General features: G+C 34.6%; 1 protein-coding gene across 1 annotated transcript; it reads right to left on the bottom strand.

The window, feature by feature from the left end:
• Positions 1-1,346: 1,346 nt before the first annotated feature.
• Positions 1,347-21,881, bottom strand: VTA1 (vesicle trafficking 1). Its single transcript, XM_057364813.1, has 6 exons — positions 21,738-21,881; positions 21,007-21,082; positions 17,880-17,988; positions 11,040-11,216; positions 9,162-9,242; positions 1,347-2,800 (listed from the first exon to the last, which is right to left on the bottom strand). The coding sequence occupies exons 1-6, from the start codon at positions 21,863-21,865 to the stop codon at positions 2,655-2,657; spliced, it is 717 nt and encodes a 238-aa protein (XP_057220796.1). The 5' UTR covers positions 21,866-21,881; the 3' UTR covers positions 1,347-2,654.
• Between the last annotated feature and the right edge of the window lie 2,810 nt (positions 21,882-24,691).

Below are 24,691 nucleotides of genomic sequence, written 5' to 3'. Positions count from 1 at the left end.
TCCAATTTGGAATAATTATAGCTTATGTACCTAGAATTTCCTGACATTTTCAAGCATGTACACTTTTTGAACTATTCTGCAACACTGGTTTGTACTTTTGGGCTATCTGCTGTATTTAAAGCTGTCCCAGAGTTATACTTAATGGAATGAAAATGCTTTGTATGATTTACATTAGGCATCAGTTTGGATGATAAATATTCAGTCAGTTACATCAAAAATTAGCAACTTAAAGATGGTGTTTAAAACATGGTTTTATGAGCTGTTATAAAACTTCTCAATTAAAAAATAAATGATCATAGMAAAATAATTTTATRCAAAATAAAACTCAATAGGCTATGTCAGGTATTGTGGTCTGAATGTTGGTATTAGGATATGTTTCATTTTACATGAAATTTTATACAGTAAATCTTCTAAACAGTAATTTATTTTCAGAAAGAATGCCCTGCTAGTTTCTCTAAGAAATTCCTGAACTTTTGTAATAGGATTTTTATCTCCATTCCCCTCAGGAACACTTACTTTATTTTCTTTCTAGGCAGAAGAAGGTTAACAGATGTGTAAATMATTCCAAAATATTGTTTATGACTTTTACATTGCTTATTGCCTTWTTACTGATGATTCCCTGGGCTCCTAGAGGAACCAAGAGATTCAACAGAATCATGACCAATAGAAAATATTTCATACATTGTACAAAATACTCAGATTTTCATTTTCAAGTGTAGTTTTGTACTTCCATTTCAGTATTCAATCAGAAAAAACCTCAACAATTTTAATTTAAAAGACTCAAATCAATACAACACTATATCATAGCTTACTCATTTTTGCATGTAATACAAAAGCCCCAAAGTTCCTTTTATTATTTTATAAATAGAATTAAGAAAACTGAATTTCYTCCTACAAGTTCTGGGGACTGAAGCTGGTTTTTACAGTAGTAAAAAAACAGTAGTATGATCCTGAAATGAAAGCAACTTATGACTATTTTGTAGCAATGCTGCATGMATTTTACAGCAATTCTACAGTGTACACCAACAATAATTTGCAGTAATTAAGTTTGATACTGAAGTGAGAGATTTATCTTGCATGAAAAATTGTACAAAATACAGACTTACTGCTCAGGTCTGTACAGCATTACTGTCAAAAAGGTTTCAGGTGGTTTTATTCTAAATTTCCRAAAACAATTAAAACCTAACCCAAGTCACTGTCCAGATTAGCATGCCACATCATATCAGAAGGCAACACAAAAACCATCACATTTTACCTATTAAATATCAGTCAAATGAAGTGCTTAAGCATACATTTATAAGTGTCACATTACCTGTTTCAAAGCTGCTGTCAAAGACACTACACTCTTAAAAGGATACAACCAGCTAAACTTTAATGCATGCTTATGTTTGATTTTCTTTTCCTCATCTTTTTTCTTTGTAAGACTTATTTTAGTCACTGCAAAGCAGTGCAGTTATAAAAAACATGAATTTGATACGGCAGCTTGGAAAGAAAGACAGATCAGATAAAATGTCACTAAAATTGTTACATAAATCAGACATGCTTTATGGTGTACTCAATTATTATATCACGCCAGTTCAAAGACTGAGTATTCTTAAATAGCATGGAGGGATTTTCAACAATCAAGAGCTCTGTAAGTGCAATGGTAGATATCATTAAGACTCAATATTTATTTTTAAGATAATTTAATTAAATCCCAAGTCCAAAAAGTCTCCACAACAAAGCAGACATGAAAATTGTTAGTTGGAAATTCAAAGCTCTATGACACTAATACCAGAGACAAACCTATAGTGCTTTAATTGCTGAAGAACAAGCTTCTTTCCAGCCTCTTAAAAAGATGGAACAGTTTTGACATAAATCTTCCTAAAAGTTCATGTTATTTAGAATCTCTGCCTCCAATTTCAGGTTCATTGTTGATAAATATTAGTATTTTTTTTTAATTACCCATAATATASAAAATCATAAGTGTTCAAACAGAAGGAGCAAGAATCAATAATGAAGAATAYATGTAGTACTCCATACAGCTGTGGGGGATTAGATTGGAACAACATGAAAATTACTCCCTCTGAAGTATCAAGAGATGTTTTTTCCAGCACATTTTCAAATAAAATACAAAGGTCCTCAAGACTCCCTCAACTTAGACTTATGTCTCAGATAATACAAATACTGAAATAATTTATGTATAGAAAAGTCCTTCCCAATGTGGACCTGTCAGCCTTCTCACATGCTCTCATTTCAGGAAGAAAGCACTAATYTTAGTTACCATTTTGAAGCTATTATATAATTGCTTGCAATAATAAAACAAGAGTAGGAATTTTAACAGAACATCCTAATTCTCACGTTTTTTACAGTTGGCATTTTCCAATTCTGATAATCCAAATATCGCAAGATGAATTCTAACTCTTGAGTGGTATTCACAGTACTTTCTTCAATACTTTGCATACATCAAGCCACTGCATTCATATTTCTAGCTCCACTGTCTGTAAAATGAAAAGAGATTACTACTGTACCATTAATTGCTAATCTGACACTGAAACAGTGGTTTCATTGTCATGAGTGATGAGATCGAGAACTTCTGTGTAACTGCCCCAACAGGTACAGTAATAAGCTGTTAGTTCTTTAGGCAAAAGACATGAATCTGTTGGATAAAAGCTTCATTCTCTGCCTGTAATCAGTAACTTGAGGGCCTTCTGTAGATTCTGCACAGCAGTGCTCACATCTTCATACTGCAAAGCACTGCCAGCATATTTGCAATACTTTTGAGCTCTGGCAAAGTCCTCTGGAGTCAAGCGGACTTCTCCTGCAAAAACATAAGTATTACAAAGTTACTACAAAGGATATCTGACTTAAGCTTCCTTTCTTACCCTTTTCATATTTTACTTATATTTGTGGTAATATTGTGAAAACTAGGCTAATATTTGTGGTAACATTACAAAGACCAAGCTGCAGTATTTCTTCTGTTCTATTCTCTTTTCTTTCCATTTGTATAAAGCTTAACTTCTTTGTTACTGAAAAATGTGAGGACCTTTCTAAACACTGGTATTTGCATGACCCAGGGCATTTCAAAAGTAAATCAATACCTTTGAGAAAGATCTGCTGTTCATCAAGACAGCAAAGGAGAGCTTTTACATGACATTAAGCTAGCTGTAATCATATTACAACCTGCAAGAAAACAAGGACAGTGCTTTTTGTGTTTACAGCATAATTATTCTGCTCTCTTCAGGAATAATAGGTAGTTAGAAACTGTTCCTTCTCAACTGGAATAACTTCAGAATGTAGAAACATTTCTCACTGGCATGTTTTCACACATTTTATGTCTCTGTTTTTCCAAATAATTTTTATGTTTCCAATTTTATGCAAGATGATTGAAAACAAGATTGATGTCATTAAATGTGCCCATTTTTGTAACAGTGGAGAACACTAGCAAAAAATATTCCCATAATATCATATAAACCAACTGCCACTCATTAATCACARTATTTTCTTGACGTAAGTTAAAATTTTGGGAATTTTGTAATGCTGAAACAMACACGTTCAGTCTTGGAGGAGGCATAGTGGGGACTTATGCCCTAACTGGCAGAAAAGTTTATATGTGAATAGTATCACTGATGTGTGCATAAAATAAGGCACAGCTTTGTTACTTTGCCTCCTTCCACCCAAAAATTCACTGGGGGTTTTAAGGCTAATACCATGCCACTCCAATAACCTATGGACAAATTATAAAGTCTTCACTGAGAGTTCTTCCAAAACAGCTTAACTTGAATTTTTATAGACATGGATAAATAATTACATAACCCACTAAAGGTTATGTATACATTTAATAATTTTCCACATAGCACCTTATAAGCAATGAATACATTTCACAGATTAAGAAAAAAAGCGTTTTTATATTCTATATAAAATTTAGTTAAACAAAGTTTTAGCTCTCTAAGTACATTTTACTTCAAAGCAACTACATGAATATACTTAAAGCCATTTTTTATGGCACAATTTTAGTTAGCTGGATCCTTTCTTTCAAAACAGAACTGTTGTTAGCAATACTGTGAGAATATTTACTAAGGAATCTCAGTTCTTATAAAAAAAATATCTATTATATCTGCTTTTCTTTCCCCCAATCTTAATATTTAAGAACAGCTTTTGAACAAACAAAACAGAAAACCTGGGAATATTAAAAACTAGACAGGTCTGCTGGTTTTCAAAACAACCCTACCCAAATGAAAAGCAGAAAAGTAGGTACTCTGAACATTAATTTTATCATTTTTTAAAATATACTGTAGAACTCTACTTATTTTCCCTTCAATATATATGTATAACCATTGAGGGACATAAAAACTTGGTGGGCTCATTATGATTGCAATGTATATTAACTTAGTGCTGAATAAGCGAAGCCACATTAAATCTCTTAAAACACATACACATGTAAGTACATATAGGTGAGGGAGTACATAAACACACACACACACACACACTTACTTTGGTTATTTTGTAACCTAAATAAAGTCACAGACTAAAAGCAGCTGGGGTCAATCTGCAACCACATAACTGAACATCTTTAAGAAATCAAAACGAGCAAGCTCTCCTCAAAGTAGCTTTACACTATGATGCCAAAAGAAACTACAAAATCATTCTTTAGAAACTGGCCAAGGCATCAGTCCAGTATTCAACTAATTTATTGGAAGCGGGCCTAAATTCACCCGACTAATCTTATTTTTACAGTATGAGCTCTATTAATGTTTTGCTGGCAAAAAGCCTTAATTATGAAATCTACCTCAGATGCTATTATGACATAACTTGAGGGGGAAAAAAATAATGATTTTAAATTTATAAACCGAAGTTTATAGAGTAAGAGGGTTGATCTTTTGATGTGCTCAGTAGCCTGAGCTCCTATTGAAGGCAACACMTCACAATGGAAAAGCAAAATAGAAAACAAACCAGCTCTATGCACTTAAGTTTTCAAAATAATGTAAAACTTAACTGTAATGAGTGTACTTACATCAAAGATATAATCACAAAGTTAGTAACTRACTTCAATTTGCATATTTCAAGGGCTAAGCAGGTTTGGAGAAAAGGACCTGGGGGTTGGTGGACACCGATTTGCCCAAGAGCCAACATTGCCCTTGTGGTGAAGAGTGACAATGGCATCCTTTGCGACATTAGGARGAGCACTGACAGCAGGYTGAGGGAGGTGATCCTGTCCCTTTCAGCCCTGGTGAGGCCACATTTRGAGTGCTGTGTCSAGTTCTGGGCTCCTCAGTTCAAGAGAGACCAACYGACATCCTGGAGACAGACAATCCAGCAAAGGGCTACAAAAATGTCTAAGGGAATGGAGCACCTCTCATCTGCTCATCTGCCTCTCCCTGGAATCCTTTTGTACCCATCAGACATTTTCCCTCTTTATGATGCCCAAATATAAGGCAATTGATTTCAGAATATTTCAGTCATACAAACTGWGCATAAAAATAGTGATGGCAAGGGTAACAAAAGGTTTTTCAAACAAGATAACTCTTTTTTCCCATTRAATCACTTGGAGTATTTGAAATATAAGTACTCAAGGACTTCTTTTTAAGATAATGAAAACTCATATCATGAAAACTCATTCAATGTCAAATTATTATTGCTACCTTGTGTGTAGAATATCAAACATTATATTATGCATACAACTACAATGGATAAATGCTTTCTTTATACTATGCCATCTGTGGAAGGGACCATATGGCAATGTAAGAAGATCTTAYAAAAACTGTGTAGCACAATTATGAATACCTTTAGTGTTAGCAAAATCTAGAGGTAATAAATTTTTTAAGAAAACTACACCAGGGAAGTGCACACACACGTACACGAAGTTGCTGTGTAACCCTACATTCTGTTGTCAGACACATTAACCAATGCTTAAATGCAAAAGCTTTGACACTTTCAAARGTCAATGTTAAGCTCTGAAACCTGTTCCCACAGGACAGGACAAGTATTGAAARATTCATGCTGACTAAAAATCAAAGAACACTGTTCCTTTAACTCAATCTTCCTTTAATAAATTATTCTACTTCTCTCCACTGAAAGTTTTCTCCCATAAAAGCATKAATCAAATGGCTTCTCTCATGTTATGGGAAGCAAAGAAAGTATATAATTTATTTTTAAAATATACATTTGAGCTTACGACAAGAAAGAGTCTTGCAGGAATATGTGGAATATCCTGTTTGGCTAGGCTTATACTACCACATTCAACACTGCCAAGGAAGGCGTCGCAGAACTCAAACTTGACTGTCTACAGTGTCGAACTGCTGGAACAGACTCCAGTATGGTTTTGGCACATGCAAACGAGCACTTTCCCAAACAATTCYTGGGCATGACTTGTGGTCAGAGCAAGCTACAGACCATTCAATATGAGCAGTCTTCACAAGCTACCTTGTTTAGAAGGTTTAAAAGTTTAACAGTATGGATGTGAGAGGTTCTGTGCCAGCTGTTCTCCRCACCAAATATTTGCAGGCATGTATAATTTGTTAGTATAGAAACAGACATCGTGTCTAAATCATGGAACAAATGTACCTCGCACCGTGCTAACTCTGGATCTACTGGACAGAGGGAAACACTGATCCCTCCTTCTCGTCTAAAGGAAACTTCTGTTCCACAGGAACGACACATACCTCAATACACGGCAAGGACCTAGGACCTAGCCCAAACATATATACTACAGCTCAGTAACTGGGGAGGACTCCTGGGCTCCCAAGTTTTGTACATCCATTAAGAGATACAGGCATTTCTCAATCTACTTATGGGCTAGAGAACAAGACCACTGTTGGCATAAAAAGGACTCCTCAGCAGCATGACGAGAATGCGTAAGACAGTGACACGCAAGGACAAACACTTTCCATTGCTCTCAAGCTTAATTCCACAAATGCAAACAAAACTGTCAMTGTGCCGTCTCAAACCCCTGCATAACTGACAGTGTATTTCCTAAGCTTTCAATCCAAGAACCTGTATGGTCTTACCTCTTTGGGTGGACTTTTGTTGCACTCCCTCATGAGAATGTAACACTTCGAGATGTTACAAGACCCAAACTTGTAGTGACACAACAGATGTGCAGAGGAGGAATGCAGGCATGCAAATACTCACGTTAGATCAAGTTAGAGATTTATCACGGTGCTTAGGAAGGGTCTTAATCTCTTAATTACACAATATTACTTACGCCTTCTCACAAACACACTTAATTCCTTTTTATTTATGTACATTTTAAACCAGGTTATCTCAGGTAAGTGATAAGAGGGAGCAATGCACTGATATTATTCAGATATTGAATAATGGAATGTCTTACACTTAATAAAAACCTAAAAGTTTCAATCAAAATTATGACATTTTTGACAACCAGAAATAAACATTCAAACCAAGAAACAATGATGACTAAAATTTTCAGAGTAGCTACCARAAAGTTTGTTACAATGACAGTCTAGAAGATCATGATAAGCTAGTTAAACATGAAAATTTTGCTGCCAAACACCACAATATTTGCCTTCCAACTAGCAGTTACTATAGCAAAGCTTAAGTAAAGCCTTGAGCTGTTTCAGTAAAGGAGCTACCGAAACCCCTACAGCAGTCCCCAAAACTCAAATACTATCACCAAGTTTAAATGTTTCAGCTACAGGTCTGAGGTATTGTTTTCAATAAAATGAATTACTGCCATATGACACATTATTGCCAGCTCAGTTGGCCAGAGCATGCTGCCAAGGTTGTGGGTTTGATCCCTGTATGGGCCATTCACTTTAGAGCTGGACTTAATCCTTCTGGGTCCCTTCCAGCTCAGACTATCCTGATTCTGTACTTACAATAACATGCCAGAAAAACTCTAGTATATACCTTTTGCTATTCAGAAGAATACTCAAGGTTAATATGCCTCTATCAATGGCAAATTTTGCTATTTTTAAGACACCTTCTACAAAAATGGCTATCTAATATATTAAAATAGAAACATCCTTAAGCATACTTATGCCAGCAGACTAAAAACAAGTTAAACATTTAATTCCTATTATGGCATTCAATTGAAGCAAAAATGCTTTTTCAATAAAGCTATTTTAACACAGACGCACTCTTCGACAACATAATAAATAACTTACTATTTGTAAGTTATCAGTACAAGAACATACCTATCTAAATTTTGTAGTTATTACAGACAACATTTCACCGTGATCAATACTAGAACTTAACATAGCAATTATGTATACTATCAGCTTTCCCTGATGAGGATAAACTGTAGGGGAGAATGCGAACAGATTTTGTACAAGGACTTCTGGATCTTTTCCTCACTCAACTTGCATGTTACATTGCTGACCAAACTCTGATTTTTACTAACAGATGCAATTTATGGGGTTTTTTAGTACTATTTTCCCTATTCCATRGGGAGAAAAATCCTTTGTCCAAATGTACACGAATTTTCAAATCAGAATCTAGGATGATTTCAGCTTTATTGTCAGTCACTACTCTTCCACAGACTGTGGTTACCCTAATGTAGGGAAATGTAGCCTTTATGTCTACATTTCAAAGCAAGGTATATGTAAGCAGACAAAAAATACATATGATATAGATTGAAACAGTGATTTCAACATCAAAGACAGATGACATCTTAGAAGATAAAAGCTTTGATTAAATGGTAGATCAAAATAACATCATTAGCAGTACCTTATAAATTATTTCATTTAACACAGGTACTACTTACAGTTAAAAAGCAAACACAACCATGCTGCACAAAAACACAACTGGAATGCTGTGATTATTTTATAAAGTGAATAACTTACATGCTAACACTGTACAGTAACTTTTAAGTAAAGGGAATATGTATTAATTACCAAAAATACAATTTAGCAAGGCTATCAGGAATACAAGCTTTGCAAAGTATATCAGGTGCTTCTCACCTGAGAAGCAACACCATAAATAATAAAATGCCTTACACAATGCTAGCTCATTGGTTTGAAACAGTCAGCCAGACAACACTRTATTCAGAAACTATTAAACTCTTAGCAACACAATGCTTAGATGACGCCCGTTCTTTTTAAAATTTCAGAATAGCATTGATATAACAATAACAATATTTCTCAAACTTCTTCCTTCAGTGCAGGGGAGACACAGAGGACACAGTACAATGTACATTTACAATATAAATGCCACCAGCTCACCTGCAGATTGAGCACTGTAAAGGGAAGGATCAACTAGAGGAATATTCTGAGGAGCAGGCTGAATGGTGTTACTTGTCACTCCTGCAAATCAATGCAAAAAAATGGACTTGAATTATTTTTACTTACAGGCTTYAAAAGTAAGCAAACAAAACAGAACAGGTAACCTAATGATTTACAAATTAAGCAGCTGATAGCTTACTAATTCTGAAAATGTGTAAAAAGTTATTTTAATGCTCTTATTTCAGAAGATGAGTGTTTTATAAAATAAAACAGAACAATGTACACRCTGTGATCCATTTTACTAGTACAGGATTTCACAGAAATTTAATTTCAAACATTAAAAAATAAGAAAATACTAGTCCAAGAGACACTGGTTACCCTAGTGTATGAATGAAAACATGCTAAAGAAAAGTATCAATAAACTATTATATCTGAAACTTAAATTCTGTGTTCTAGTATCAGAGACAGTCTCTATTATTGTATTTTTAAAGCCCCATGCCTGTCACCTCACACTTGCAAACTATCTCCTTCCTAATTCCTTTGAAAACAGCTTGAAAGAATAAAAATGCTAGCTGGATTTTTTAAAAGGGAAATAGTGGTCCTAGAAGAAGAAACAATAATTTATGCCACGAAGCATTTTCGTATGTGTTCCCAGTTTAGGTACATTCATTTGCCTTGATCCAAATCTGTATTTCTGCAGTATTTCCAGAACATACCACACTAGCATAAAGTTATTTCTACGYCATCTGCTGTGTAGGAAGAGGATATAATCACTTTTCTAAATTACCTTACTCCACTGAATGATGGGTGGGGTTAAAACTATGTYATGCAAAGAATTAATGTATTCCAACAGGCTACATACTCCATAGTTTTCGGATCTGGTAAAAAAAACCCCATACTCTCTCTCCCAAGTCAAAAAAAACCCCACCTATCTGAAAGATTTCCCTTTGATAAAGCTGAAAAAAAGAATATCCTGAACTCTTCAGGGTGAAGAATTTTTAAAATGAAAAGTAAAAGTAGAGATTGTATGACAAAAATATCTCATGTGTTTGAGAATATAAAAATGTATCAGAACAATAAATGATCATCAGGATTGAACAGAAGAGCTTTAAACTTTTTAGAYTTATTAATTATTCATTAATTATTGTATTTTATTATTATTATAAAAAGGTCCCATAAGGTAAAAAAGGTATTCACCAAGYACTTAATACAACTTTTTCTTTTTAATACAGCAACTGGGAAGAACTTTGGATTTTTAAGAACTTGGTTTTGGTCAARAAATTACACACAATAATAATAAGGATGTAGGAGCCAATATGTTCAGCAGTAGGGAAAAAAATCCCATTAATAATACTACCTAAGGTCAAACGCATTAAAGCAATTGCATGGGAACAGTCGCACAAACCAAACCAAACCAGTATGAATGGTACATCAGGCATGATTGCTATAGAGTTGTAACAACTTCAATGATATTTTGGATAAACTCCCATATAAAGAACAGAGCCTATCTGCATAAGGAAAGCTACATATGAAATGAAGTAATACAATTTCATCCATCAAGTGAAAGATCCAAATTGTGCTTTACAGTACAGATGCTGCAATGCAACACCATTTTACTAATTCAARAGAAAACAAAAAAATTCTGTCTGCACTAACACTGACTTTTGTAGTCCAAWATGCCTTCTGTACAAGTGCTCCAAAATATGATTTATGCATTTTAAGRAACATAAAAAAAATTCTGATGGCATTTTTATAATGTTTGCTTCTGAAAACGCTTTTGCCACACATACTGTGTTGTTCTACTTTATGTGATGGATTATGGGTGAGAATTTGTTTCCCAATAAAGGCTTGGATTTTTTAGGTGTGATTTGGACATACCTGTGTTATGAGGTACTTCAGCTGGAGTGTTGGCTGGTGCATGGGCACCTGGTGGTATATGTATGCCAGTGTAGTTACTAGTGGGTGTGTTGTTAGCTTCATAGGTGGATGATGATGATGGTTGAGTTGTTCCACTATGGACAGAAGATGATCCCGCTTCTTCCCTTTCAGCATCTGCTAAAATGATATAAAATAGGAATTACTGCAACTGTTGTGTACACTTAAAAACTTTGGCTTTCCTTAAAACTTCCTTTCAGATTTTGATTGCTAAAAAAATTGCCACACAGTGTGACATAAACACAAACYGAAACCACACAGGGTTGATTTGAAACGGTAAAAAGCAATATTTTATACAACAAAGATCTAGAAACTAGCCTACTTTCAAAGATCTCTTCTGTTCAAATTGAAGAATCACTTCCTTCCTGGTCTGAACATAAGCAATCTGTCTCATTAGAATAATTTGTTATACCTTCATGTACTGCATCCATAGAAGTTGAACAAGTTATTACAAATAGGCAATAATCGATGTTTTAATATATACATGAMCCAAAATAAGGAAAACTGTATTTGCCTTACGCACTCTACATAAAAGGCTGGACAGTGCCAATTCTTTTACCCCATATTAAACCATAAATAAATARGAACCAAGAGGAACTTTGGGAAAATAATACCAAGCAAGAAACTAAATGCAGCTTGGCTAAGTTGTAATTGCATCTARAACAGTTTAGAGCACATAATGAGCTATAAGAATAATGAAGTTCATAATATACCATAGCATGTAAAAACAACATACATATTTTTCAATCTAGTCATGTTCTTAAGGTTCTGATCTCATTTATTTAGTATTGCTTTAAAGGCTAATGATCCAGTTAGTTTAGAACATATGATTGATTCCTACACTTTAATTTAAATTCAGTTCAATTGAAAACAACTAATTTCTATTTACTGTGTATGCATTCACCTGTATCAATAATGTCAGATGGAACAAGCACAGTTTTGGGAAATGCTTATTTAACAGTCAGTGCTTGAAAGGGAACAAAAAATATAGSAGCACAAAACTTTTATAAGTGTAGAACTAACAAGAGAGATGTTTTTTTAAGAAATCCACACCGATCTTCAACTGCACAAGATTGTGTTAAGCAAACACTTCTATTGCTTAATAATTAAACAGTCTACTATTACAAATATTACTATTACAAATATTGGAWTTTTTTCCCATGTAAGTCCCTCTTCCTCCCAGAAAAAACTACATGTGYTACCTTTACAAAAAATGCCTAAGCACCTCCTAATTCACATTCTATTTACTAATATAAAAGACTATAAAGCAGAGTAAAATCAACAACTTTCATGAAAACATTTTTATTGGGACTTAATAAATACACAGTGGTTTTATGGAACTATTTCTGACACATGCAAATGAACACCTGACAGGTTTCTAGAAGACAAAGGATACTTTAAAGTGCCAGATTTTTCTTTTGCTGTATTTTTTGTTAGTAATTCATACTGCAATATGGTATGGCTAACATGCGTRGAAACAAAATTAAATGTCTGAAACTGGCAAAAAGAGGGTGAGATTCAAGAGTAAATATTGGATATGCTTAATAATGTAATAATATGAAACCATAATCAGAAGAAACCATTSTTTGAATGCTGTATTTTTCGCTGGTTTTAGTGTTAATATAAAAATAACAAAACAGTTTCAGAAAAAAAAATTTGCATAAAGACGGAGGCTTGCTATACATAAGATGAACGAAATAGTTGWGCAGAACACTCATGCTGTCTGAAGGCAATGCTGCCCAATTACTTGCAACACTGTTACCAAGTATTTACAGCTTGGTAAAATTGTAGCCATAAAGTTGAATTTTCCAAGCTGGGTATCTGCCTGAAACTGGGATTTTGGGAAAGGTCTGCAAGAATAACTACACCACTTGTGACAATGAGGCCGTGAGAAAAAACATGCTTCCACTGTGCTCAGTACCTCAGAAACTACCTGCAAATTCATGCCCACACTTAACCTGTTAATGAATTTGTTCTGTTATTATGCCCCTTACAGCTCCCTGCTGTCCTTATCTGGTTCTCAACGAACATTTTGATTTCTCTCTCTGCACTAGGAGAAAAAGCACTACATATCTGCAACCCCTTGYCCCTTTCTCTGCACTACATATCCCATATCTGCAACCCTTTGCTCCATACTTGTTTCTTTCCTGCACTGTTCCCATCTTCTCTCCAAGCCATTTCCAGTTTCAGCTTCAAATTTCCTCATTACATAATTCAGGGTCTCTATTCCTGTAACAGTGCAATGCTGTGGGCAATACTGGCTATGGAAGACATGAACTCAAATGGTAAAAGTCTGGCAATGTTAAAAACAACCAAAAAAAGTGTCAGAAGCGCTGACCACCCTTAATAACAGTGCCCGTAAGAGGCAAATTCACAAAAGGGCAATCTACTTTTTAATCAGGTGTATGTATCAAAAGATAAAGCTCAACTGTTTGACTTGCTCATTATGCAATTGGCCAATGTTGAACTGTATTAAACATAAAAGTAGTTTTGTTTAAGTTAACTCTTTTTAGGTGTTTAAAGTGCCCAAATATCATAAAAGCATTGTAACTGTTCTTTCTGCAAAGCAAATATTTAAAATATTCTTTATCAAAGACTAAAGTATTAGAAACATTTTAAGATACCCACTTTCAGTATTTGTGAATAGTTTTTAACAGTAGTGTCAGATAAAAGGATTTCAGGCTGCTAAAAGAGATTATTTAAGTCAACAGAGGTTTTAAATTCTGTGGTTAGAACATCCATAACATTATTGAAAAAAAATTCTTTTCCAGGGAATGAATACTAAAAAATTATAAAATTATYTTATCATGCAGCAGTAATAACCTAGAATTTGAAGCTCCATGCAATTTGTTTAAAGATGCTGAAATACTAGGCTGTGAAACAGTGACACAATTGTTTCACATTTCATTTCAGCTCCAGCTGAATTTCTTGGAACTTCATCAGCCTTTGTGTTTGAATCCCAGCATAATGAATCCATGAGCTCTTTAAATTTTCTGCAGAGCTACGGCAAACTCAGACCATCTGTTTGTGTTTTTAAAAATTATTGTTTATTTACTTTAGGCAAGACTTTGTGAAATAATCACCCCAGCCCCATAACCAACTATCCAGAGATACTTTTATATAAACAGAGGATCATCAAGGCTTAACGGCATTCCCTTTTCTAGTGGAAGCAAAGACCAATTATGATTTCAGCAGCTCCATGCACTAAATGTAAAATCAGTAAATTTTTTATTTTGAACAAGTCCGGGCTCCTCCAATTCTCTGGACTATTTTTAATGAGTTCACAGAATTAAAATCTATTAATTTAATTGTTTGYCTTTTTCTCATTCTCTTTTGCTTAAACATTGCTAAAACATTTCCAATGCAAAGTTCTATTGGAACTGGTTTTTTATTAAAAAAAAAAAACACAAACGTACTTTTTTCCACAACATTGAGAAATTAACTCAAAAATCCATCAACTTTTCCCACACTGTCCTTTCTACTAGCTGGAACTACTAAGGTTTTCTGAAACTCTGTAATATCAATGTAGCCTACATATTATATCTAGCAATGAAAGTGATTACATGTAATGTATTTACTATGGATATACTATGACTATTTAGGAATTTTCTCCTATTTCCATTTTTTTCCCATTAGTGTAAAGTCTTGTTAGATGACCTAGGGCTAATGCTAGGTCATTTATGTGTACTCTAGGGCTTGTATTCCAACTGCATTAATAAATTAAGCATGTCATTTTAAGGTTTCCATGGTGGCATCCTGACAAAAGCATCCATAAATCCAACAGCAGAACTGCATAAAGCATGCCTATGTTACTGTAAAAATATCTCCAAGAGTTACAGTATGGGTTTCAAGAATCACAAAAAAAATAACCCTTTGGAAAAAAACGGTAATTTGTCAAGCTACAGAGACCTARTTTCACTCTGTTTAAACAGACTTTTTCCACATGCTACGGGAGGAAGAAAATGAGCAAGCAGAAAGGAATGGGGAAGGTCCAGTCATACATTCAAACAATACTGCTTTTCTTCTTATGATGCACAAAGCAAGAATTGATACTCTTTTTTTATTGATTCTTCTCATAAAAATTAATTTACATAAATTTTTTGTCTTGGTGATGTGAAACATTATGGRCACCTACACTATGTAGCTAATTGCCAAAAATAAACATCAAAATGTATTTTTATTTTATTTTTCAGAAAATAGGTATGTGAGACATAATCTTTCTACATGACATAAAATTCAACAACAAAACAAACAAAAAACATATTCCCAAATTACAGATCTTTTGGGCTCCTTATCAAAGAGGATGTTAAAATTTTGWTTCACTCAGTATTTGTGTCCCTTTTAAGTTGGACGAGACATAACCTGGCAAGGAAAAGATTCTTCATCAATTCCCATTACCACCTGTAATGAAGTGCAATGAATACCAARGACTTGGGAAAAGCCTGAGTTCTGCTTTCCTTCCTACAACAGTTTTTTTTTGCAGCCTTTAGCAAATTAGTTACCTCTGCACATTAATAAAATAAAGAAATAGCCTATTTGTTGCTGTTGAGGAATAATTAGCTTCTACAAGTTGCACACATGGATTTTTAGAAAAGCTTTGTAATATTTAATTAGAAATTCTATTTTTGCTGYTGTTTAAAATTCATGATTCACTTCACATAATCATGATAGCTTTACCACACTATCAGCCAGACMACTAAAGAGCACTCATTTAAAGCTGAAAATATTTAATTGAGCTATTCATTGCATTCAATATAACAAGACATTTTTCTCTCACATGTTGCATTGTCCATTAAATCATCAAACTAGTGTAACTGGACAATTATATGGTGATGTCTGTAGCTGGAGTTACATCACAGGTATCTCTTGCTACAGCCGTATGGAAAGTTAAGAAAACTGCCTTAAAAAAGATTTTATGTTGAAGAAGAAACTAGTTTGCTAATGCTTCACTTCAAATACAGCTGTGCCTAGACTGGAGCACATTTCAGTCGGTAAGGTACCATTCCCGTGTTTAAATATGTAGGGTGTCTTTAGGTTAGGAAAACAAAATAACAGGAATAAACAAGTAGCTTGGAAATAAAACTGTATCACTTGGTACTGTATCACATTTGTTCACAAATAGTTGAATTTACTTATGTTGCAATGTTTCTGGAGTACTAATACATAAAACAGTGTYTTATCCAGGAAACTGCACATAAATMATATTTGGCACCCAGGCYCTTAGACAYCATAAAGRTAATAAYAAACTGCAATAGATGTTCAGTACACATTCTCCTGAAAAAAAAAATCGTGATCATATACACATTTTTTTTAATGTAACACTGTCYAGAACATATAAATTACAATGTGGAGAAATATCAAAATGAGATTGCATGATGCAAAGACTGAGAACCAGAAGAGAAACTGGTCTTCCAATGTTTTCACACATTTAAAATAAAACCAATGTGTAGAAAATTACAAGCCTACTAATAACTTACTAGAAACTACAAGTTCAGACTTGAAAACCTACTGAAGACTCAGATATAGACTCCAAACATAAAAGAATGTAAACAAATAATTACTTTTGTGTGTACATACATATTTGAGCAAGTATATGTGAGCAAGTATAAATATATCTATGATCTATATTAATACATAWGTTCATAAAACTTTATGTAGCCACTCCCATAAGGTGGTTCTACAGATTAGATACAAGACACACTCTACAAGTTGGATTTTTCCCTTTTGCACTGTAGATTTGTTTACTGATGCTTTTTATTTGGAGAAATTTGTATTACTAAATTCAAGCTTAAGAGATAAATTAGYATCAATTTAATTGACAAACCACATAGTCTCATATGCCAGCTCAGAAAAAAATTTAAAAACTATTTAATGCTATTATTTCTTTCATTAGGTATGTGAAAAATTATACATAGAAGTTGACATTTTGCAGAATTAGTCTGTTTTTATTTGCATAGTGAAAATATCCATTCCAAAGACATGCTATTTTAGAAGAGATAAACCTTTAAAATTTGTATTCTATCTGCATTGACTGAGGAGAAAAACAAAGAAACTGATCACTACCAAAAACTATGAAACTGATCACTATCAAAAGCAAAAAAACACTGCTCTGAAACACATTCAGTTTGGTTAAATGAATGTCCTTGGAAATTGCCTCTTTAACTGTTAGATAAAGTGGGAACCTCAAGGAATCCTGTACAGGGAGCTCAGGTAGCCAGAGGGAGCAACTAAAAACATGATGAAAAGGAGGATGAGTGACAAAGAGGCAGGAAATCCAACTGAGTAAGAGTAGGTCATAAATCTGTTTTGAAACCCAGATTATTAGACAGGGAAAAAGGTAGGTCTTTGCTTCGAAGGTGATCAGTCCATTTTCACTCATGACCAGTCCATTTTCAACTCCTCCTTAACTTCTGAGAGAGGATAAACTGGCAAAKGGATCATAACTTTACAGAACAGATTTAAAACAACAAGTGTGGTTAGTGTWAAGATATGCATGGTTCTGGCCCAAAGCTGACAATGCCTTCTTAGAGAGTAGCTGTATTCAAAATAATYTCCACTACAAAGAAAAAATATTTTATCAATTAAGTCAATCAAACCAGTAAGGTGCAATAAAAATAACAGCAGGAGAAGCTGAAAAGAAAAATCAGAAGGCAGCCCATTGTGAAYGGACATTAACTGGGAAAGCTGTGCTTCCTGAGGGGTGCTCCCTGAAGAAGTGTGCATACCACCACTATACCATGGCATAGCCCTCCACTCTCTAAAAAAGAAAAGGGAAACACGTACCAAAATTCTCTTCCATTCCAATGGGGCCAGGCTGAGGAGTCTCTCCATTCTTTAAGCAGTTATGAATGTATGCTGCCTTCCACCTGGCATATTTCCTGTGCTGGGCATTCTGGGGGAGGGAAAAGGCCAGCCATTTTAATCACTTATTTCTGCAAATTAATGCATTTAAAACAGAAATATAAACATTTTTTCCACCTTGAAAGGTTATTACAAAACTAAACTGCTTTCTCTGCTGTCACGTGACGCCCTTTTAAAGATAAACAACATGTGTGAAATTAATAGATGAATTAAAAAAATAGTTAAAACAACTCTAACAAGATCTCAGCATGAAAGGAAAATGTAGAGATCTTCAATTAGTGCAGCATGTCAGAAGAGGAAATAAATGATATCAAGACCATCTAGTATGAAAGACATAGCAYTGTGTAGTAACTACTGACATGAAATAACGAAGAATGCTTCCTATCTCCATTAAACTTAAGATGATTACTCTCCTAAATTTAAATACTTGAAACTTAAAATGCTACTGCTGATCATAAATATGAAATATTTTCCAATTGTATTATTTAAAAAATTTTAAAATTTATTTAGAAGCATGAGTACAGACAGGCTGAGGTAGTTGCAGATTAATGTGACTTGTTTGCAATATTCAAGTACATTGAGATTTTCCATTTTGTTTTTTATAATATACTTTACTGTTCCTAGGTACAACTTCTAACATGTCAAAACATGAAATAAAGGTTAGCCAATTTTTATCTCATGGGAGTGTTGCAACAATGTCTGTTTAATCCAGGAGGAGTTCTCAATTGTTGTAAGAAATCTTAAACTGATTATGCAAATCAACTACTTTGTCAAAAGTTGTATGGGAAATGACCAGTTCTGACAGTTATGAGGTAACATAAATCAAGAAATAAAGCTGAATATAAACAGATGAGAAATGTGGAAGGATGAGGGGAATAATTTGCCCAAATGAACAAGCAGGTTGTGACAGGATGCTTCACATCAATGTCAAAWTTTTTTAAAAATGTTGAATTAAAAAATGAATTCAAAATTAATTTGGAAATAAAAAGGTTTTGAGAATTAATAAACTGAAAGTCCATACTGCACTTCAAAAGCCTATTGCACTGTCATCTAGAACAGGGTAGAGACATAATAATAGGGTATCTGCAGCATATTTAATACATTGCTCTTATTTAATACATTGTATCCACCAGGATGCTCATACAACCCAGGAGAAAGATCTGGTCTGAGTTTTGAAAAGTAAGGTGTTCTCCAGCAAAAAGCCTATTCTGATGACAGGCTTATTAAAATGCAGTCACTCTACCTCAGAAAGGACAAGCGCAGCTGGAAAACATGTCTTTCTGCTAAACTTTGTTTTAATAATAATTTCTGGTCATTCACTGTTACAGATTAAATTCCTTCATTTTTAACAAACACATCAGAAACCACAAAATGCAGAAAACAAACATCCAGAGCATGGTACTTTTAGAAAAGATTATTATGCAATACTTAAAAGCCTGTACATCTACCTTTTATTCTAATAGGGTGACCATTTACTGATAAAGTGTGAAGATGCTGTTATATTGGGTGTCCATCCCAGGTGCTGGCAACACAGCATAGCMGGAGTGGTGTCTGTGAGGAGAGGCCAAGGCTGCCCTGTGCTGGATACAATCACCTCAGTGCACCCATCTTGGGACACAGCTGAGACCCTCTGCCATCCAGTGGAGCCCCTGGGAGAGCATACCTAAGGATGGGCCAAGTACCCCCAACCCCACACCCAAAATGCTGGATGGAGAGAGGAGAAGGGAACAAAGTGTTTGATGTCTGTCATGCATCCCAAATGCAAAGCTTATAATTCAGAACTGACAAGTGAAATGCTGTCACTTCTGATTTGTTTTAAACATGCACTGCTGCCACTTTTTCAGAAGATTGCCCTATTGAATAAATTTTACTATTGAAGTAAATAAAAAGAACAYTGCCACCACAGAATTTCCTRCTGATCTGATCTAAACAGTGTCTTRTAAAAGACATCTTTCAGAGAATCCTTTTGCCTAGTTCTAATATGGAGATACAGAACATCCACTCTTCATCTGTGACACAATTCATTCATAGTACCCAATAATCAATCACTTGCCATTAAAAAATATGCATTATGTTCAGTGTTCATTTTCTAAAGCTATGTGTTAAATGCTATGTGCTTTCTATGCCTTTTACTGTTAATTTAAATGTTAACTTTTAATTGTTCATAATCTTTACATATGGAGGCAGTTATCTATTGAAAATACAGGCAGGTGGTCTGAATATAGATATACTGTATAACCAGGTRTTAGGCTGACTATACTTCAGGCTAACAAAATTTTCTGCAGATGTCTAAGACAGTCATGTCATACTTGTCCCATCATTCCTTCATGTGAGAATGGATAAATAAACTGTTGAAATGTAATAATACCATACAGAAATGCAGCTCTTTTCTGTATTTCTTGTGCACTCCCTTTTTTTTACTCTTTTTTTAAACAAGAGAATTCTGCTTCTTTCCAATTACAAAGCATTTCTGTCCTTGCAGCATCAACAACAAAAAAACCCAACACACAGTAGAAAATGAACCACTGCTAACATTCACACTGACATTTGTAACAATTTTTCCCATCTTCAAAGCAGGATTGTTTCAGGTCCTCTGAGGAGTCAAGAGATCAGCGCACTGTCCTGAAAACTGGATTCCTACACTGTTTTTTCAGTCCTATTCAATGTGCATTCACTCTCTGGCTCTAGGAAATGTTATTACTGGCTCTAGTAAAGGATGTCAGGGTACAGAGCAGTTTTAAGAGACATTGATAAAAGTGAAAGTAGAAAAAACTAGGAAACTTGTGTCATTTTTCCCCTATAAGCATTCCCACTTGCTCAATGTAATGCTATGTGTCCCACAGTAATAATCAAACTTTGAATTTGTAACTGATACTTGTCATGAAGCATCTTTTAACAGATGTCTAGTATTTCAGATACTATTTATTTGAAATACTTTGCACAACTCTTTATGGCTTATGTTCTCTGAAATTCATATTCATGAATTATAAAAGCAATGTCTGTGCTCAGAAAAGCAATCAGATAATACACTCATATGCCTGACACTTACCTCTTCCGAGAGCTCCCCAAATACCGTTAGAACATCTATCAGGAGACTGGCAGTATAAAAGGACTTTATCATGTTTCTGGAAAAAAAGAAAACGTTTTGCTAACTTGGTAATGCCAGTCTCTCAAAACCGTATTTTTGAACTTGTAATTTTAGATCATACTGGCTTATTTCAAGCCAAGTACCACTATTTTTTTTCTTTTAATCTGATCTTACAGAAGTTACTTCACAACATTTAAATCTAGCAATATATTGGTTAGTCTCCTAACTACTATGCAGAAAATGTTCACTATTTTTTAAAATTGGTCATATGTTCTGCACTTAGTTTCTAGTTTGGAATGCTCTGTGTAGAACATAGGAAATCCTGCATTAGCTTAGAAAAATACATGAGCAGGAATTGCTGGAAACCAAACCACATAATGGATCATCACTATTTTACTATCACTGGTCAATAGAAACTATAACATAACATGCTTTATGTAAAAAAAAGCACCACATTTGCCTGTGATTTTAGAAGGCTTGCTAGTAGGTGAGCAAACTCCTACGGAACATAAGGAAGATACCAGTTAATGTGTGAAGTTAGACCTGAAAGGAATAACAAATCAAATTTTCCACAAGATTAAAGAATGTATTAAAGCCCAATTCTTGTTTCCAGTCAAATTAAAGAGTTTGGACATTCACATTCCTTGACCAGCATCTTAATACAGATAAGAAAGCCAAAGATTTTCACCTACTTATGAAATTGCCCAGCTCTGTCTTCATTGTCTGCATACAAAAACATTTTCAAGGCATAATTCTCCACATGAGCAGAACCAACAATTTCCTGAGTAATTGCTTCATTATCACCAAATTGCTTTTTCATCTGAAAAATGTTGGAAAAATACATTAACAACTTTATTAGACCACAGCAATTTTGCAAACACAAAAAGAACCTGCTGATTTAAACAAAGTCAACTACAATTTAAAAAGAAACAACTTACACTTTGTTTTACATATCTACAGCTTCTAACATAACAAATGCTAAAAGCATCATGTGAAAGACAAAGCACATTCTTTTGGAGAGAGAAATATTGTGAACAAGTAGCTCTGAATCTTCAGCCACAAAATGCTTATAAAAACCACTGAAAATCCCCAAAATTTTAAAAGTAAACACAACTACAATACTGTGAAGGAATAGCAAAACATACATTTTCCCTTAGTATCTGAAAGACCAAGCACTTTGAAGCCTGTGTCAGGATTCAATACTTTCAATTCAATACAATTCAATACTAATGCATGCTTTATAAAGGTGCTGTAGATCAGAGTGATCATGTATCTTCCCTCTTCTAAGTTTATTTCACTGCAGTTCATTGCATCTTTCCAAGTATCTGAGTCCTACCTTGACCTATCTAGGGACCTATGGATTTACTGGAATTTTCAGTGTAAGCAGTGTTTTTCCATTCAAAGACCTCTTTTCAAAGTTGTTAGAGAACAAGAATCCTCAGGTTTCCTAATAAAAATCAGTAAAGCAAATAACTCTTAACAGTTACAACAGGTGGATTTAGAGCTTCTGAATAGGCTTACTGTTTGCACATAAGGAAATCTCAGGTTATCCTTAGAGAACAAAAACAGGAACACTGCATGATACTAACCCACAGTCTTTATTTTGCCAAAAGATGTAAAAACAATCTCTGAGTAGTTGTTATTTTTCACTGTGCGTGCGAAGAAAATTTAATCGTGCAGGCAGCATTTCCATATTTTTAGATTGCTGCCAACTTTACAAGAAATAGAATGTAGCCAGAAAAGTTACTTGATTTTCGTAGTTAAATATAAGCTTTCCAAATAGAATTTTAATTTAAAGGCTTTAATCAAACTATTCTATAGTTTCCATAAAGCATTTGTTTAACAAAGTGTAATTTTCTTGTGAAAGTACCAAAATTTGTAAGTTCAAATGCAACACTGAAGCTAACACTGGAAGAAAGCTGTTTGTATAAACATCTATTTCCTTAACATATCTGTATACCTCACACTCAGAACACAACTGATTACTATACCTGATCTGATGCTCAATTATTTCAAACACACAACTGACACYGTTAAATACACTCCKAAAAGTAGKACAATTAACCAACTTGTTTACTTTKAAAATGATCCTTCACACAATCTGTGATTCAATACAGCAGTAGTGGCATTGATTTTACATGTTGATACAGAACTTCAACCTAAAATCTAGGCATTTACGTTTAATTTTACAAAAATAGCCAAACTCAACAAAACAACAATAGCAACAAAAAACATTTAAATGAAACAGTTACACATTGGAAAAGCAAAACAACACAATGGTAAGTAAAAATATTTCTGACAGAAACATGCATTTTAGAAACAAAATCACTGTATTTAATTCACATATTTGGGACATTTCTTGCAAAAAGCACACCTGCAAATTTCCAGCTCTGTCTACACATAGTTTATTCTAAGCTATGATGAAGCTCAGGATGAGCTGCTGTTGCACCCATGAAAACCGATGGTGGGTACGATCGTGCGGACGCGCGGGAAGTGCAGACCCGCCGCGCCCCCCTCGCCCCCTGGTGGTTATGGGCAGACGGGAAACGGCAGCCACTAAATTACAGCAGGGGTTCAACTTTTCCATAAACCCAAACTTACCAGCCCCAAAACTGCTCTATTATGCTTGTTTAGAGCTGCTCTCTCCAACTTCCCACCACCTGGATACACAGAAGAATCTTCAATACCTGTGTATCAGTTGTCACAGACAATCTTACCAGCAACCAAGGGGTGAAACCGGATTTTTGCTGCTTTTTTAAGTCTTTCCAATTTTGAAACAGAAGGGGCAACTGAATGCTGCAGATTAACTGCTGCAGTACCATAAGTAATCCAGCAAATTCCAACAATTCTTACGAAATGACGAGCAGAATCTGAGTTTTATAATCTCACCTCTCCTGCCATCTCCCTCTCCCTTTGAACACAAAACCCAGACTCATTCAAGATATCAAAATCTAATGAAATAATACACCAAGAAGTCACTGAACACGGAATTTCCCATTGCAAAAATCAGTGATAAGAAAAGCAAGTAGAACAAGTTATGGAAAAAAAACCCCACAAATGGTCCATGTTTTGWTTTTTTCTGAAGAATCACRGAATGGTTTGGGCTGGAAAGCACCTTAAGAGTCATCTAGTTCTGACTCTCCCGCTGTGGACAGGGATGCCATTCACTAGATGAGGTTGCTTGGGACCTATCCAACCTGGCCTCGAATACTTCTGTGGATGAACCATCCATCTTTCATAACTGAAGGCTGTTGTACTAGTTTCGCACAAACTCTTCAGGCATTTCTACATTTTGGATGGAACCACCAATACTGAACAAAAAAAGAACTGCTGCTTTATTTTTCAAGATTACTTTCTGCTTCCAAATGAGCACTTAAGACCTCAAAATCCACCAATCCTTTGAGAATATGAAAACTAGAAGGCATGAACATAAACAGCTCCCAAAACCTGAATTGACCATCTGTACAACAACTTTACCTTTCTTTGCTTAATTCTATTCTATTTAAGGCTTTTTAATAGTATCAGGTCTATTCAGAAGCGCACAGCGTTTCTATCCCTTACCCACTGTCTCCGTTTGGAGACAATGTTTTCAGAGGAAAATAAATTTGATAATTTTCCTACCACGAGAAATAGATGCTGGGCAAAA

Source organism: Malurus melanocephalus, unplaced genomic scaffold (genome assembly GCF_030028575.1).
Source record: "Malurus melanocephalus ecotype Western Australia unplaced genomic scaffold, MMel_1.1 scaffold_43, whole genome shotgun sequence".
NCBI classification, from domain to species: Eukaryota; Metazoa; Chordata; class Aves; order Passeriformes; family Maluridae; genus Malurus; species Malurus melanocephalus.
This window is presented reverse-complemented; position numbering and strand designations above follow the sequence as displayed.